Source organism: Heloderma suspectum, chromosome 2, assembly GCF_057233095.1.
Source record: "Heloderma suspectum isolate Gila_16-S chromosome 2, 16-S_ref, whole genome shotgun sequence".
In the NCBI taxonomy this organism is placed as follows: domain Eukaryota; kingdom Metazoa; phylum Chordata; class Lepidosauria; order Squamata; family Helodermatidae; genus Heloderma; species Heloderma suspectum.
In genome coordinates, this window is record NC_139459.1 from 378,496,542 (window position 1) to 378,510,846 (window position 14,305).

At 46.7% G+C, this 14,305-nt stretch overlaps 1 protein-coding gene across 2 annotated transcripts in view; it reads left to right on the forward strand.

Moving 5' to 3' along the window:
* Window positions 1-11,385, forward strand: part of LOC146356323 (uncharacterized) — a 30,768-nt gene extending 19,383 nt beyond the window's left edge. Inside the window, exon 10 of one of the 2 annotated variants that reach the window (XM_084831306.1) lies at window positions 5,183-11,385. In XM_084831306.1, coding sequence (XP_084687432.1) covers window positions 5,183-6,948 — 1,766 coding nt within the window. In that variant the 3' untranslated portion in view covers window positions 6,949-11,385. The remainder of the gene's footprint in view (window positions 1-5,182) is intronic. The other variant, XM_084831305.1, reaches the window with a different exon arrangement.
* Window positions 11,386-14,305: the final 2,920 nt, after the last annotated feature.

Genomic DNA, 14,305 nt, shown 5'->3' on the forward strand with positions numbered 1-14,305 from the left:
CTAATCTCAACGACACACATTTGGGATAAGCTTTCTTTCTTTTTTAAGCCTTTTTGTCTGCTACTTTCTTCTGCCTTCTTTTATACCTTTTTCATATCATTAAAATCTAACACCATGACTGGAAAACATTTGTTTTGTATAGTAGGGCATGGTGGAGCAGATCTAACCATTATGCTGCTCCTCTGACTGCATGGTCAGGGTCTATCAAAATCAAGGGAAGGGCATTTTCATACATGCAAAGAGTTCTAAGCCACCATTTTTGCATCGGCAACTCCACACTGCATGGGTTTTGGCAGAGTGTCAGGTTTGCCTCTGAGCAAATGGAACGTCAGAACAGTTCAGATTTTGAGAAAGAGCTGGAACACATGGGGCAGGAACTTTCTTAGGCTTCAGAAACACAGCTGGGCTTAGAAGTATCACAGGAGAGTGGGGGACTCTTTCCCTCTCACCTCTTAAGTTAAGAGAATTTGCTGCCCCCCTTTTTAAAGGGAAACTAACTTTCGTAGTTTCTCTTTGAACTTTTTGAAGGCTGTTTCCTTTGTAGTCTGAATCTCTAACAATTTGTATCTGTATTCTTCATTAGGGTAAATGAAATCAAAGCCTTGGAAATCATAGAATCATAGAATAGTAGGGTTGGAAGGGGCTTACAAGGCCATCGAGTCCCACCCCCTGCTCAATGCAGGAATCCAAGTCAGAGCATCCCTGACAGATGGCTGTCCAGCCTTGTCTTGAATGCCTCCAGTGTGGGAGAGCCCACCACCTCCCTAGGTAATGGGTTCCATTGTCATATTGCTCTAACAGTTAGGACGTTTCTCCTGATGTTCAGCCGAAATCTGGCTTCCTGTCACTTGAGCCTATTATTCCGTGTCCTGCACTCTGGGATGATCGAGAAGAGATCCTGGCCTTCCTCTCTGGGACAACCTTTCAAGCACTTGAAGAGTGCTATCAAATCTCCCCTCAGTCTTCTCAAGGCTAAATATACCCAGTTCTTTCAGTCAAATGCAGCTTTTTATCTGAGTGTTGAAATCACAAATCAAACTGTACACTGAGCTGATCACAAACAAACACACAGTCTACAACAACGGGAGTTTAAGGCTATGACAAGCCTCACAGTACTTTTTATGGCAAGTCTTTAACTGTCCAAAGTTCCAGTCCATGTGCAGAGTGCCTCTAACAAAGAAGGCTTTGGGCCATAAAGAAGGGATGTTTTCAACAAAAGCTCTGTGTCTCTTCATCAGTTCGAATGGGGAAGGTGTAACCTTACACCTCTTCTAGATTCCTCCACAGATAAGAACAGAGCAGTGCTGCTCAGCTTTCCAGCTGTGATGCTTTTCTTGTTTGTTAGTTTTTTGCAAATCTCACTCTTTTGTCAGGTCCTCACAGACACCTTCCAGCCTCTCTGCTTGCTAAGGCTAAACCAGCCACGGCGAAGGGGGGTTAGGCAAGTCCCCCTTGGCTCTGCTCTGAGTAGGCTGACAGAGATAAGCTTACACAGACCCTGATATTTTAAGAACTTGCTCTGTCTTTGTTTCTTGATTTTGCCACAGTCTTTAAGTCGTCAAACAAATCTCTTTCTTCAGAAGTTGCAACTTTTTCAACTGCTTTTGCTTCTTCTAACAAACTTGGATATGGTGGCAGACAAACAGTCTCTGGAGGGCCCCCTCTCTCCCCCAACAACTTCTCCTCCCAACCTAACAGACCGAATAAGACCGGGGGGGAGCTCAGGGCACCTTGGGCAGGGTCTCCCAGTCTTCAAGCTCCTTCCGTGAGGCTTGAATCAGGGAGAACAGGGGCTTTGGGCTTCACCTCGGAGCATACCATCATGACTTTACAATATTGAACTTTATTTTCAACCTTTTCTCGCCTTCAGTGGATTTTGGTTGGCACTCATCCAAATGCTGATAACCTCTTTTGCCAGTAACATATTTACACATTTACACTTCGGTAACTAAGGGGGATTCTTTCAGCACCAATTCAACTAACAATCAATATAGGCAAATTGATCCCATTGCCCATTATTTACAACAATAACGTGCACTTTTCTAATTGTGGCCTCATTAAAGGAGCCGATATCTGGCCAGTTGACTCCAAATGATGGCCATTCTAATTGACAGAGTGTAACCAGCTTGCCTTTCGACATCTTAGATTGACATCTTAGACCATAATTATCTTTGACTTTACTAAAGTTCTTTAGCATGCATCCCAAGGGAGTGGCAGAGCTTTTTAAATGGGAGCTACCCGATCCCATTGTGCCTGCCTCTATTTGAAACCATACACGGAGCCTAGTGCCGTCTCTTCAGACCCGTTCAGCCTGGTCGACTCAATCAATGGAGGCCACGCCTTTAACCTCCTGGGTGTCCCGACCCCCGTTCTCTGGTGCCGTGGCAGACCTCAAAGGCGGTCCGGCACGCCCCACAGGCACCTTCACCGGTTCTGTCGTTTGACCCCAGGGTGGTCCAAGGGACTCCTGGCTGACTCCGCCAATTTGTTGCACAAAATGCTAGTTTCGCCCCCTGGAGGCTAGTCCAATTTGCCCCAAAGAGGAGAGTCAACTTCAGGCCGGGTCCAACTCGATTTTATTGTTTGCAAACAGTTCGACAAAGGAGCTCACGCTCAAAAGCAGAGTCGACCCCTGGCAACCCCCGCGCTACAGTTTTATCACCTCAGCTTGCATTCCTTAGCCAGCGTGTCACTTTGATTGGTTGCTAGCAGTTTGCTTGGCAACCTTATCTTAGGGTTACTGTCTGCTCATTCCAGGCATGCGCAGCTCTTACAATACTACGTGCTGCTTAAGGCACATACAATGGCTTTTAGGTTACATTTTTACTACACTCCCAGGGGTGAGGCTTAGGCTCCAAGCCCCACCCCCTGGAAGAATTCCCTCAGAGGATGTCCCCCCCACCCCCGCCATTATCTCTGATCTGAGTTTGGAGATAATGCTGGGAATTCCCCTGCTAGCACGTGCCAGTAGCAGAACCCCTGCTGCTATCTCAGATCGGAGGTAGCGGTGGAGATGTGGGGTGGCCGGGGTCCCTTCCTCTGTGCTGGGAGGAGGCATAGTTCCGTGCCTTCTTCTATCACCAAAAAGGAAAAGGGGGGTGACACCAGGGGGTGGAGCCATGCCTACCAACATGTTGTCATGGATGAGGACCTGCTCCCTGACTTCATCCAGACCACGGTGGGCCTAGTGGGAGGCAGTCCGCACCCCCCTTAAACTCTAAGCACCCCTAGCTTAAAGTCCTTTTTATAGGGCTTCTAGAAGCAGGTTCTGAGAGCAAACGTACAGGCAACTCTAAGAAGACGGGCAGAGGAAGCAGGCAATCAGTCATGAAGGCTCCCTACCCGGTATTAGTCAGGGGAGCCAACGGGCCTTGTAAGGCCTTGGGATGGGGGTCTCAAAGTGGGTCTCCCAGCGATCCAGCTCCCACTGCTTTCCTCCTTCATCGCCAACAGTCCCTTTGCAATGCAAATGCTTCCAGGGCACAGGGTTACATGGCACTCGATCCAGTCATTCCAGAGCACTAGTCCCTGTGAAGCCCTCACCCCACAACTCCATGATGATGTTGCCTGAGCTTCTACTCCTTTTCCCTGACCAGAGCTTTGGATGCTGGTGCTCACCTCTGTCCCCTGCAATCCCTGTTGGCTGCTTTGGCTGTTTTGGTCCATGTGTCCCCACCCCCTCTCTGGACAACTCCCTCGGAGTCCTGGGTCCCAACTGCCTGGTACCTGATTCTTGCTGAAGCCTGAGCAGAATACACAGGGAGAATCCGTTCATTGAGGGAACAGTTATCATGGGAACAAAAGTGCCAGTTACTGAACTACAATGCAACAGCTGCCCTTACTAGACATAGAATCATACAATAGTAGGGTTGGAAGGGGCCTACAAGGCCATCGAGTCCAACCCCCTGCTCAATGCAGGAATCCAACTTACTAGTCCCAACCTAAAGAAGCAGCTGTCCCGGCAGAAACCAACCCGTACACTGCATTCAGCATCTAAGGCCCTCCTTCAGGTGCTTCCTCCAAGGAAGGCTCGGAGGGTAGCAACAAGGGAGAGAGCCTTCTTGGTGGTGGCCCCCCAGTTCTGGAATGATCTCCCTGATGAGGCCCGCCTGGCAACAGCACTGTTGTCTTTTTAGCACCAGGTTAAAACTGCCCTCTTCTCTCTGGCGTTTGGCAGCATATAATGAGGGTTAATCAGGTCCTGGATTGTCTTTGGTTGATTGTTTAAAAATTGTTTTAGATATGTGTTGTCTCTGTGTGTGCTGTCTGTTTATATGTTTTTACGTAAATGCTTTTTTGTACTTCGCATAATGCATTTTAATGGCTTTCATTTTTGTGGACCGCCCAGAGAGCTTCTGCTATGGGGTGGTATAGGAATATGATAAATGAATGAATGAACCTGGTGCCCACCGGATGTGTTGGGACTGCAACCCCCATCATTCCTAGCCAGCAGTCCCAACACTTCTGGAGGAGACCAGGTTGGGAGAGGCTGGACTAGATCCAGAGGCTGCAGGTAAAATACGCATCCTGTGTTTGCTGGTGAGAAATTACACTTACAGTATATGGAACAGCGGAGTGAACCAGTGCAATGTTGGTTTTGGACAATCACTGCCTTTGCATCTGACCATCTACTCTTTGCATCTACTTTGCATCTGCATCTATTTGCATCTGCCTTTGCATCTACTCTTTGCATCTGACCATCTGCTCTTTGCATCTGACTATCTACTCTTTGCATCTGACCATCTATTCTTTGCATCTGACCATCTACTTTACCCCTGCAACTAATTAATAGGAACTCCAGGGCAAAGAGCTTTTCCCATTTTGGTCTCTCTCTTCCCCTTCTTCAATTCTGTCGCTGCGCTGTACCTCCCCCTGCCCCCCAATCTCTCATTGCAAAATCTGTGGCAATTGATATCACCGGAGGGAAATAACCATGCACATCTGTGCCTAGTGAACCCAAGTGGAAATGGACCAGAAAGGAATTCACTTTATTGCCCGAGAAATTAGGGTATTCGAATGCTAATCAAGCTTTCAGCAGGGCATACAGACAGGAAAGGGGAGAATTTTGGATATGTTGAAATAAGAGAAGCAGCTCAAGCCCTGATGAGTTCCTTGGTTTCTGCCTTGAACCTCTAACAGGATTTTGTGTTTCTCTCTCTCTCCCCCACCCCGCCCCAAACAGGTGAGGGACAGGACGATGAGAATTATAAGAAGCCATCTGAGGTGTCATTGGAAGCAAACAAGCATGAAGTCAGAAAAGATACGTCTGGAAAGCAAAGGGAATCAACATGCTTCAGTCAGAATAGACATCTTACTCAACTTTTAAGTATCCATACAGGAGAGAAACCATATGAATGTATGGAACATGGGAAGAGCTTCCATGATGCTGATAGTCTTAATTCACATCAAAGAATACACACAGGGGAAAAACCGTATAGATGTGTCAAGTGTGGAAAAGACTTCAGCAACAGTGGAAGCCTTAAAAGACATCAGAGAACCCACACAGGGGAGAAGCCATATCAGTGCTTGGAGTGTGGAAAGAGCTTCAGTGATACTGGTAGTCTTACTTCACATCAAAGAACCCACACAGGGAAGAAACCATTTAAATGTATGGACTGTGGAAAGCACTTCGGTCGACGTTTGCATCTTACTTTACATGAAAGAACCCATACAGGGGAGAAACCATATCAATGTGTGGACTGTGGAAAGAGCTTCAGTGTGAGCAGTAGTCTTGCCTCACATCAAAGAACCCACACAGGGGAGAAACCATTTAAATGCATGGAATGTGGAAAGAGCTTTAGTCGGAATCAACATCTTACTTTACATCAAAGAACCCACACAGGGGAGAAACCATTTAAATGCATGGAATGTGGAAAGAGCTTCAGTGATAATGGACGTCTAGCTAATCATCAAAGAACTCACACAGGAGAGAAACCATTTAAATGTCTGGAATGTGGAAAGGGCTTCAGTGTGAGCACCAGCCTCGCTTTACACCAGAGAACCCACACAGGAGAGAAACCATATATATGTATGGAATGTGGAAAGAGCTTCAGTCGGAGTCAACAGCTTACTGCACATCAAAGAACCCACACAGGAGAGAAACCATATAAATGCTTAGAGTGTGGCAAGAGCTTCAGTCAGAAGGTAAACCTGAAGTTCCATCAAAGAACCCATACTGGGGAGAAACCATTTAAATGCCAGGAATGTGGACAGAGCTTCAGCAGTGGTGGTGGCCTTACTTCACATCAAAGAACCCACACAGGGGAGAAACCCTATCAATGTAAGGAGTGTGGCAAGAGCTTCAGCACCAGCGGAAACGTTCATGCGCATGAAAGAACCCATACAGATGAGAAGCCATATAAATGCATCGAGTGTGGAAAAAGCTTTAGTCATAAGAGGAACCTTAATATCCATAAAAAAACTCACACAGGGGAGAAACCATATAAATGTAAGGAGTGTGGAAAAGGCTTCTATGTGAGTTCTACCCTTATTTTACATCAAAGTACTCACACAGGGGAGAAACCTTTTAAATGCTTGGAGTGTGGAAAGAGCTTCAGTACAAGTGTTCAGCTTAGTTTTCATCAAAAGAACTACACAGGGTTGAAGCAGTATAAATGCATGGAGTGTGGAAAGAGTTTTAGAGATAGTGTACGTCTTCTTACCCATCAAAGAATTCACACAGGGGAGAAACCTTTTAAATGCGTGGAGTGTGGAAAGAGCTTCAGCCAGAATCAACACCTCACTGTACATGAGAGAACCCACAGAGGGGAGAGACCATATAAATGTTCGGAGTGTGGAAAGAGCTTCTATCAGTCATCACACCTTAGGGTACATCAAAAAATCCACACAAGGGAGAAACCATATAAACATTCTGAGTGTGGAAAGCATTTCACTGATAGCAGGAACCTAAAATCCCATGAAAGCATTCATACAGGGGAGAAACCATAGAAACGCTCAAGAGTGTGGGAAGAGTTTCAAACCCCATGCAAGCCACACAAAAATTGTGAGATTTTGCCATGATGACTAAATGTTCTAACTCAACCTTTCCCAACCTGGTGTCAGGAATGATTCTGAGCATATGGAGATAGTTAGCAGCTCAAACTCAGAATGGGAACAGCCTGAACCGGGGGAGGCTCTCTCCCTAGTGAGCTCAGATATGGCAAGGCCTTCTTCTTAGGACCTTGGCACATAGATGGCTCGACCAGAACCCCCCCCCCCCCGAGAACTCGGGTCTTGGGGGAGGAGGAGAGTGTGGGCTGTGAGTTGAAGGATGCTAGAGTGCAGTGCAGGGTAAAGCGGGAAAAGTTAGAGGCGGAGCTCAGACATCCCACCTGGTTGGCTATGCGTGATAGCCTACGTAGGGGGGCACAACTGTAAGGGAGGGGCATCCCCCCCCCCAAAGTTATCCGGCCGGCAAGTTCTTGTTTCAAACTGCCGGCAATGTCTCTAACTCCCATTTAGCTCCTCTGTTGATATTCGTAATTGTGTGGAGTAGCTGTTTTCCTTTGTAGCCTGAGAGTCTCCAAGGATTTGCATTTGGAAAGAACCTGGTTGTTAACTAAAATTGTAGTGATCCTGAAGCCTGGTATCTTGGAGTGTGGGATTGCGAAGGGAGAGGACCAAGGGAACTGACAGCTGGTGCCCTTCAGATGTTTTGGAAGACAAGTCCCAGCACTCGTGACCATTGGTCATACTAGCTGAGGCTAATGGGAGTTGAAATCCAAAACATCTGGAGGGCACTAGTTTGGGGAAGGTTGGATACTGTTGGCTGGGGCATGCTGGGAGCTGTAGGACATTTTTCTATCGGAACATGCATAGGGTTGCACCTTAAGAGCGCCAGAAAAAGGCAAAAACTGGATCGTTTTACTGTAAGTTGTCATCATTTTATTAGTTTTTGTAAACCCACTGAAAAACACTGCGTTCAAACATTATGATGTCCTTATTCTTTTTCTACCTTTCCTTGCACAAATCATCTGGATACTGGGTTAAACCCAGAGAAGAGCATGCAGAACCCCCAGTTGTACAACAGGGGTTAATAGATCATATTTTGTGGGAAATGTTTGATAGTTCTATGCTGCAGCCATCTTAGATTCAAATAACTGCATTAGCACTTCAGTCATTTGAGCCCCATGATTTAATCATTCCACATTCTTCTTCCACATATTGTTAAATATACTGTTTTTATTTCATTTGATCTCATGAATCTATGTAGATCTGCTATTTGTCTGCTGTGATTTTTAAATGTGGTTTCAAATTTGTTTTACTTTAATCTGCCTCTAGGCCTCTTCTGGTTATCACACCTCACTCATTTGAAGCAAATTGTTCCAGGTTTTCATTGGGTGGAGGGGGCGGCAGGGGAGTGAAGGAGAGAAATTCTGCAGCCTGGAATACACAACCAGAGCAAGAGAGAGTGAGTGCTGTGAATAGGTTGAAGGCATCTTGGCATTAACATGGCCTCTCTCTAAGGACCTGAGTTTGGGTAGCAGATCCGCAACCTTGTAGGAGGGCCCCTTTGCCTCCACGGATGTGCTGCTTGTATATTTGTAAATCAAATGTTACCCAAGATCCCATGCCTCTCCTAAGGCTTTAAGCAGGGGCAACCCATCCATGTTGGTGAACGTAGTTTGGGGGTGCTCTTGGATCCAGAGCTGTCACTTGCGGCACAGGTGAACTCAGTGGCACGGAGCACTTTTTATCAGCTGAGGCTGGTACACCAACTACGCCCTTATCTGGACAGAGAGAGCCTAGCTACAGTTATCCATGCTCTGACAACTTCTCGTCTGGATTACTGCAATGCATTATACGAGGGGCTGCCTTTGAAAACGGTCCAGAAACTTCAGCTGGTCCAAAATAGGGCAGCAAGATTGTTAACAGGGACTGGCCTGCGAGCTCATATTACGCCAGTACTTTTTCAGCTGCACTGGCTGCCAGTCCATTTCCGGGCCCGATTCAAAGTGCTGGTATTAACATTTAAAGCCCTTAACGGCTTGGGGCCAGGTTATCTGAAGGATCGCCTCCTCCCATATGTGCCTGCCCGGACCTTAAGATCATCGTCAGCGGCCCTCCTCCGTGAGCCCCTGCCAAAGGAAGTGAGGCGGGTGGCTACTAGGAGGAGGGCTTTTTCTGCTGTGGCACCCCGGCTCTGGAATGAGCTTCCTAGCGAGGTTCACCTGGCACCTACATTGTATTCTTTTCGGCGCCAGGTGAAGACCTTTTCATTCTCCCAGGCATTTTAGCTTTCTGAACTTTTAGCTTTGCTGTTTTAAATCTGTATTTTAAACTCCTGTACTGCTGCTAGGTTTTATTGTGGTTGCATTGTTATATTGTGGCTTTAATGTTCTATATATTTTATATTGTTTTATTGTTTGCCGTTTGGTTTTAATTTTTGTGAACCGCCCAGAGAGCTTTGGCTATTGGGGGGTATAGAATTGAAATAAATAAATAAATGAATAGGTGGCTGCCTGGGGCGCCAAGTTAAGCGGGGCGCCAGATTCGAGGGAAAAAATATAAACAAATTAAAAATATAAATAAAATAACGAAGATGTCATTATTTCACTTCCATTATTTCAGAAGTATTATTTCAGAGGGAAGATGACCAAGGCTGCGGAAGTGAGTGAGGGACCAACTGGGGATGGTGGGGCTAAGTCAGGCTGCCCGCCCGTCTTTGGGACCTGGTCCTCCCTCAAGTGACACGAGATCTCCTCCTGCTCTGCTGCTGCTCCCTGTTGGAGGCAGGGAGTGAGACACTCCCCCAAGAGCAGCCACTTTGCCCTTGGAGGGCTGAGCCTAGAGGCTGGTGGTGCCCTGTTGCCCATGTCATCCCGAGGATGCAACCAGGACCCTTCTTCCAGGGACTTCCCTTGGCCGTTGTGGATGGGGCTTCTGTTCCTTTGCAGAGCGGAGGGCTGAGCTCTTTTTTGTTGTTTTTATCAGACCCTCTGTGCTGATACAGTGTGTTGTTTAAAAAAACAACACTTGGGGTGAATGTTTCATAAATGATATGTCTGCTTCTGAAGATGGGGTGGAGGGGCTTGCCTCTTCATTAAACAGAAAACGGGCAAAATGTTTCCAAGTTTACCTAACACTTCAGCCTAAATCTGCCCTTGGGGGTGGGGCATCCGATCGCATGGTTCGTCTGGGGTGCCAGGAGCTGGCAGCTAGCCCCGGTCCGCCCCGTCTTTGAGCTACGATATGCTGGCATTTTTGGCCCCACCAGCCACTGGAATGCAGCCTCCCAGAGCTTGAAATTCAGCATTTGGGCTGAAAAAGGTTCCCCACCCCTGCTGCAGAAGGATGCAAATTTATTTATTTACAGCATTTGTCTCCCACCCTATATCATTAAGATCTCAGGGTGGCGTACAGATAAAATCAATTTAAACAACATAAAACAATACCGGTGGTCCTCATTCAGGTATCAAGGCATGTCAGCCAGTTCTGGGAGGGGTTGCACTCCCCCCGAAGGAGCAAGTTCGTAGCTTGGGGGAGCTTCTTGACCCAGCCCTGCTCCTGGCACCCAGGTGGAGGCAATGGTGAGAAGTGCCTCTTATCAGCTGCGGCTGATACGCCAGCCACTATTCCTGGAATATGTGGACATGGTAACGGTGGTGCACATGCTGGTCACCTCTAGGCTTGATTTCTGCAATGCGCCTCACTTGGGGCTGCCTTTATATTTAGTTCGGAAACTTCAACTGGTACAAAATAGGACAGCCAGGTTGGTCTCTGGGACATCCCGTGGAGACCATATTACACCGGTTTTAAAATCTTTACACTGGCTGCCAATTTGTTTCTGGGCAAAATGTAAAGTGCTGGTTCTGACCTTTCAGGCCTTACGTGGTCCAGGCCCCAGGCATCTCAGGGAGCACCTCGCCCAGCCTGCCACCTGAGGTCCTCGGAGGGTCCTCTGCTGCGGCTGCCTAAGGTGAGACTGGCAGCCACACCAAAGGACCTTCTCCTCGCCGCCCCTCAGCTGTGGAACCGCCGGCCGGTTGAAACGCGCCTACTGACCTCCTTGAAGGCTTTTAAGCAGGCGTTGAAGACACTATTATTCCGGCAGGCCTTCCCTTTTGAGAACTCTCGTTCCTCTTTGTTGACTCTTGTATACTGTTTTTAAGCAGTGTTGTTTTAAGCTGTGTTTTATTGTTGGATTTTTAAAAAAATTGTTCATAGTTCAAAGTTGCTTTTAGTTATATGTTGTTTGTATAGATTGTCCGTATGATTTTATGTAAATGGTTTTTAAACTTTGTATATTGTATTTTAATGTTTTAACTTTTGTAAACCTCCCAGAGAGCTTCAGCTATGGGGCGGTATAGAAATGTAAATAATAATAACAACAACAATGTAAATAGCTAAAAACGTATTAAACCATTAAACAAGCTAATAACAATTAAAATATAAAACAATAAAACAGTTAAAACAGTGTGCTGCTTTAGGGAATGCATTTAGCCCTCAAAGGCTTTGGTAAAAAGCCATGTTTTTACTTGTCACCAAAATGAAACCATTGTACGCGCCAATTGGGCCTCGAAGGGGAAGGCATTCCACAACCAGGGTGCCACAGCGGAGAAGGGCCTCTCCCACATCTCACCATAGTGTATGTCTCACACTGGTGGGACGCAGAGGAGAGCCCCTCCAACAGATCTCAGTCCTTGGGCAGGCATATACAGGGAGAGGCGCTTCCTCAAATATCGAAGACTAAATGGCACTAAGGTCCAGTTAGCCCAGCATTTCTGCTTCTGAGCAGAGGACAGCCTATTACTGTTGGAAAACTCACAGAGAGGGCTCAAAGGCAACCACTCCTTGCTCTTTGTCTGAGGTTCCATTGAGCCAACTGAGTTATATGACTAGACCTCTCTTCCATGAAACAGTACAAAGTAAACTATTCGAGTCTGGGGAATGCTTCAAACTGGTTCCAATATTCTATCAGTGGTCTTGATCAGAGATTCTGGAAAGGTGAGAAGCTCTAGATACTGGTAAAATGTATTTTACTCCCCATGGGACTGGGGAAATATTGATTCATCATTGCTTTCAAATTTTGGGTGCCCTGCCTCTGCTTTGGAGCTTGTCCCCATGAAAGCACTTTGCAAGTTCCATTTTGGTGATGTCATCCTGGCCAGATCATGAACCAAAAACCTCTTCAAAAGCAAACAGCGTGTTGACCGATTTGTTTTCGAGGGCTGGGGACGTGTAAGCCAAGTCCAAGCCCAGCCAGAAATGTCTAGGGAAGGAGTTTTCAGTAGACTGGAAGCAGAACCAATGCAAAGATCTATAGAGGGTTCTTTGACAGCATCTCAGGAATTCTGGACATTATAGATCAGAGATCTGATCTGGTATTCAGCCGTGATAACTTCAGCAAATCCTGCAATTGCAACAAGCCTCTTCGGCGTTCTGTTCACTTGGGGTGGGGGGGTCATATCCTTACCGCTGACCGCTAGCTCTAAAGCAGGAGTGGGTAACTTGGGGCCCTATAGATATTTTGGCCTACAGCTCCCATGATCCCTCACCATTGACTATGTTGACTAGGGCTGGTGGGAGTTGTAGGCCAAAAAAACCACAACTTGCTTACTCAGCTTAAAGTATAGTTCAGAATTCCCTGTAACCTTGCTATCAGAATCTGTTTCTGGGAGACCTGTCAAAGTAAGCCTGCACAGTATGTTCAAGATCTGTGAATCTTCACCTCTGGCCACCTTCCGAAACACAAGTAATTCACCTCTTTCATCAGTTGATAAGGCATAGCTGAAATGAGAGGGAGGGGAGGTTTATTATTTATTTATTTGTTACATCTATAACCTGCCCCAACCTGCTTTTTGTAACATCTTATCCCACCTTTCTTCCAAGGAGCCCAAGGCGACATACATGATCCCCTCCATTTTATCTTTACGACAACCCTGTGAGGTAGGTTAAGCTGAGAGTCAGTGATTGGCCCAAAGTCACCCAAGGAGTTTAGACAGTAAGTGTGGCCTAGTGGTTAAGAGTGTTGGACAGGGACTCGGGAGACCTGGGTTCTAATCCCCACTCAGCCATGAAGCCCACTGGGTGACTTGACTCTCCGCCTAACCTACCTCACATGCTTGTTGTGGGAATAAAATGGAGACGAGGGGGCTCATGTATGCCCCCTTGGAAGAAAGGCCAGATATAAATGTAATTAATAATAATAAATGAAGAGATTTATTTATCAGGTAAGATGTTACAAAAAGCAGGTTGGGTGGGGGTGGGGCAAATGGTCAAGTGGGGACTTGAACCTGGATCTCCCAGTCCCAGTCCAACGCTCTAACCACTAGACCACACTTGCTCACTACACTGGTTGCATCCCAAAGTAGGTCTCTCTTTTTTTCTGACAATGTGGAGTCAGACACATCATATTGGCCTTTTCTCTAACAATAAGAACATGAGATCTGGTTTGGTGCGTGTGTTCCCAGGAGTGGCCCACAAGCAGGACATGGAATAGGGGAATAGCCTACTCGCCAAGGGAGTAGCCTACTCGCCAAGAATGGGTACTCTGTGGTATATTGCCTTTGCTCCTAGCCGTCATGATTTGTAGCCAAATCAATAGGATTTCTCCTCCTCCATGATGTGCGAAGTGGACCTTAGGTGAGAGGGAGTAGAACAGGAGAGAGTGTGGCTGGTTACCAAGGGAAATACTAAGGGGGAATTAGGTGGGTTAAGGTGGGCAGTTGAGGGAGAGGGATGAGAGGTTCTGGGGAACCAGGAGCGATAGAGATGATTTTACATTTGAGCCTCTGAGCTATTAATGTTACTGTTCTTAAGCTGAATTTTTGTATTCCTCGCTTGCCCCAAATATTAACAGTAAATAAACCCAGTTTATGCTTTTGAGAGGGGAGGGCCCCCCCCCCAACTGTATTGTTTCCTAGTCAGAAACCATGTTGGTGAGGTTTGAACACCTTCCCTGGAAATATTTCATTTCACAGTGGGTATAAATCCCCCGTTAAAGGTGCCCAAGCTAGTGGGCATCCACATATCTTGCGGCAGCAAATCCCACAAATCAATGTGTTGTGGGAAGAAGGACGTTGTTTAATGCAAGGTGGGTGTGAATGGCTCTCAGGTTGAAGCCCCCTGAATCTGTGCATCTGTCCTATACAGAAGGCTGCTGGAGACTGGTGAAAATGGGCAAAGCAATGGAGAGGTAGACAGTTCCAGGGGGGAAATGATGGGGCTGGGCACAAAATGTGTTTCACCCACATTGACGGTCACTGAGTTCCAGGTAGGTGGTAGGCAGTCCCAGGGCCATGGGTTAGCGTGTTGTCTTAACCCAGGACATTTTCCATGGGGTGTCTAACCACCCTGAACAATC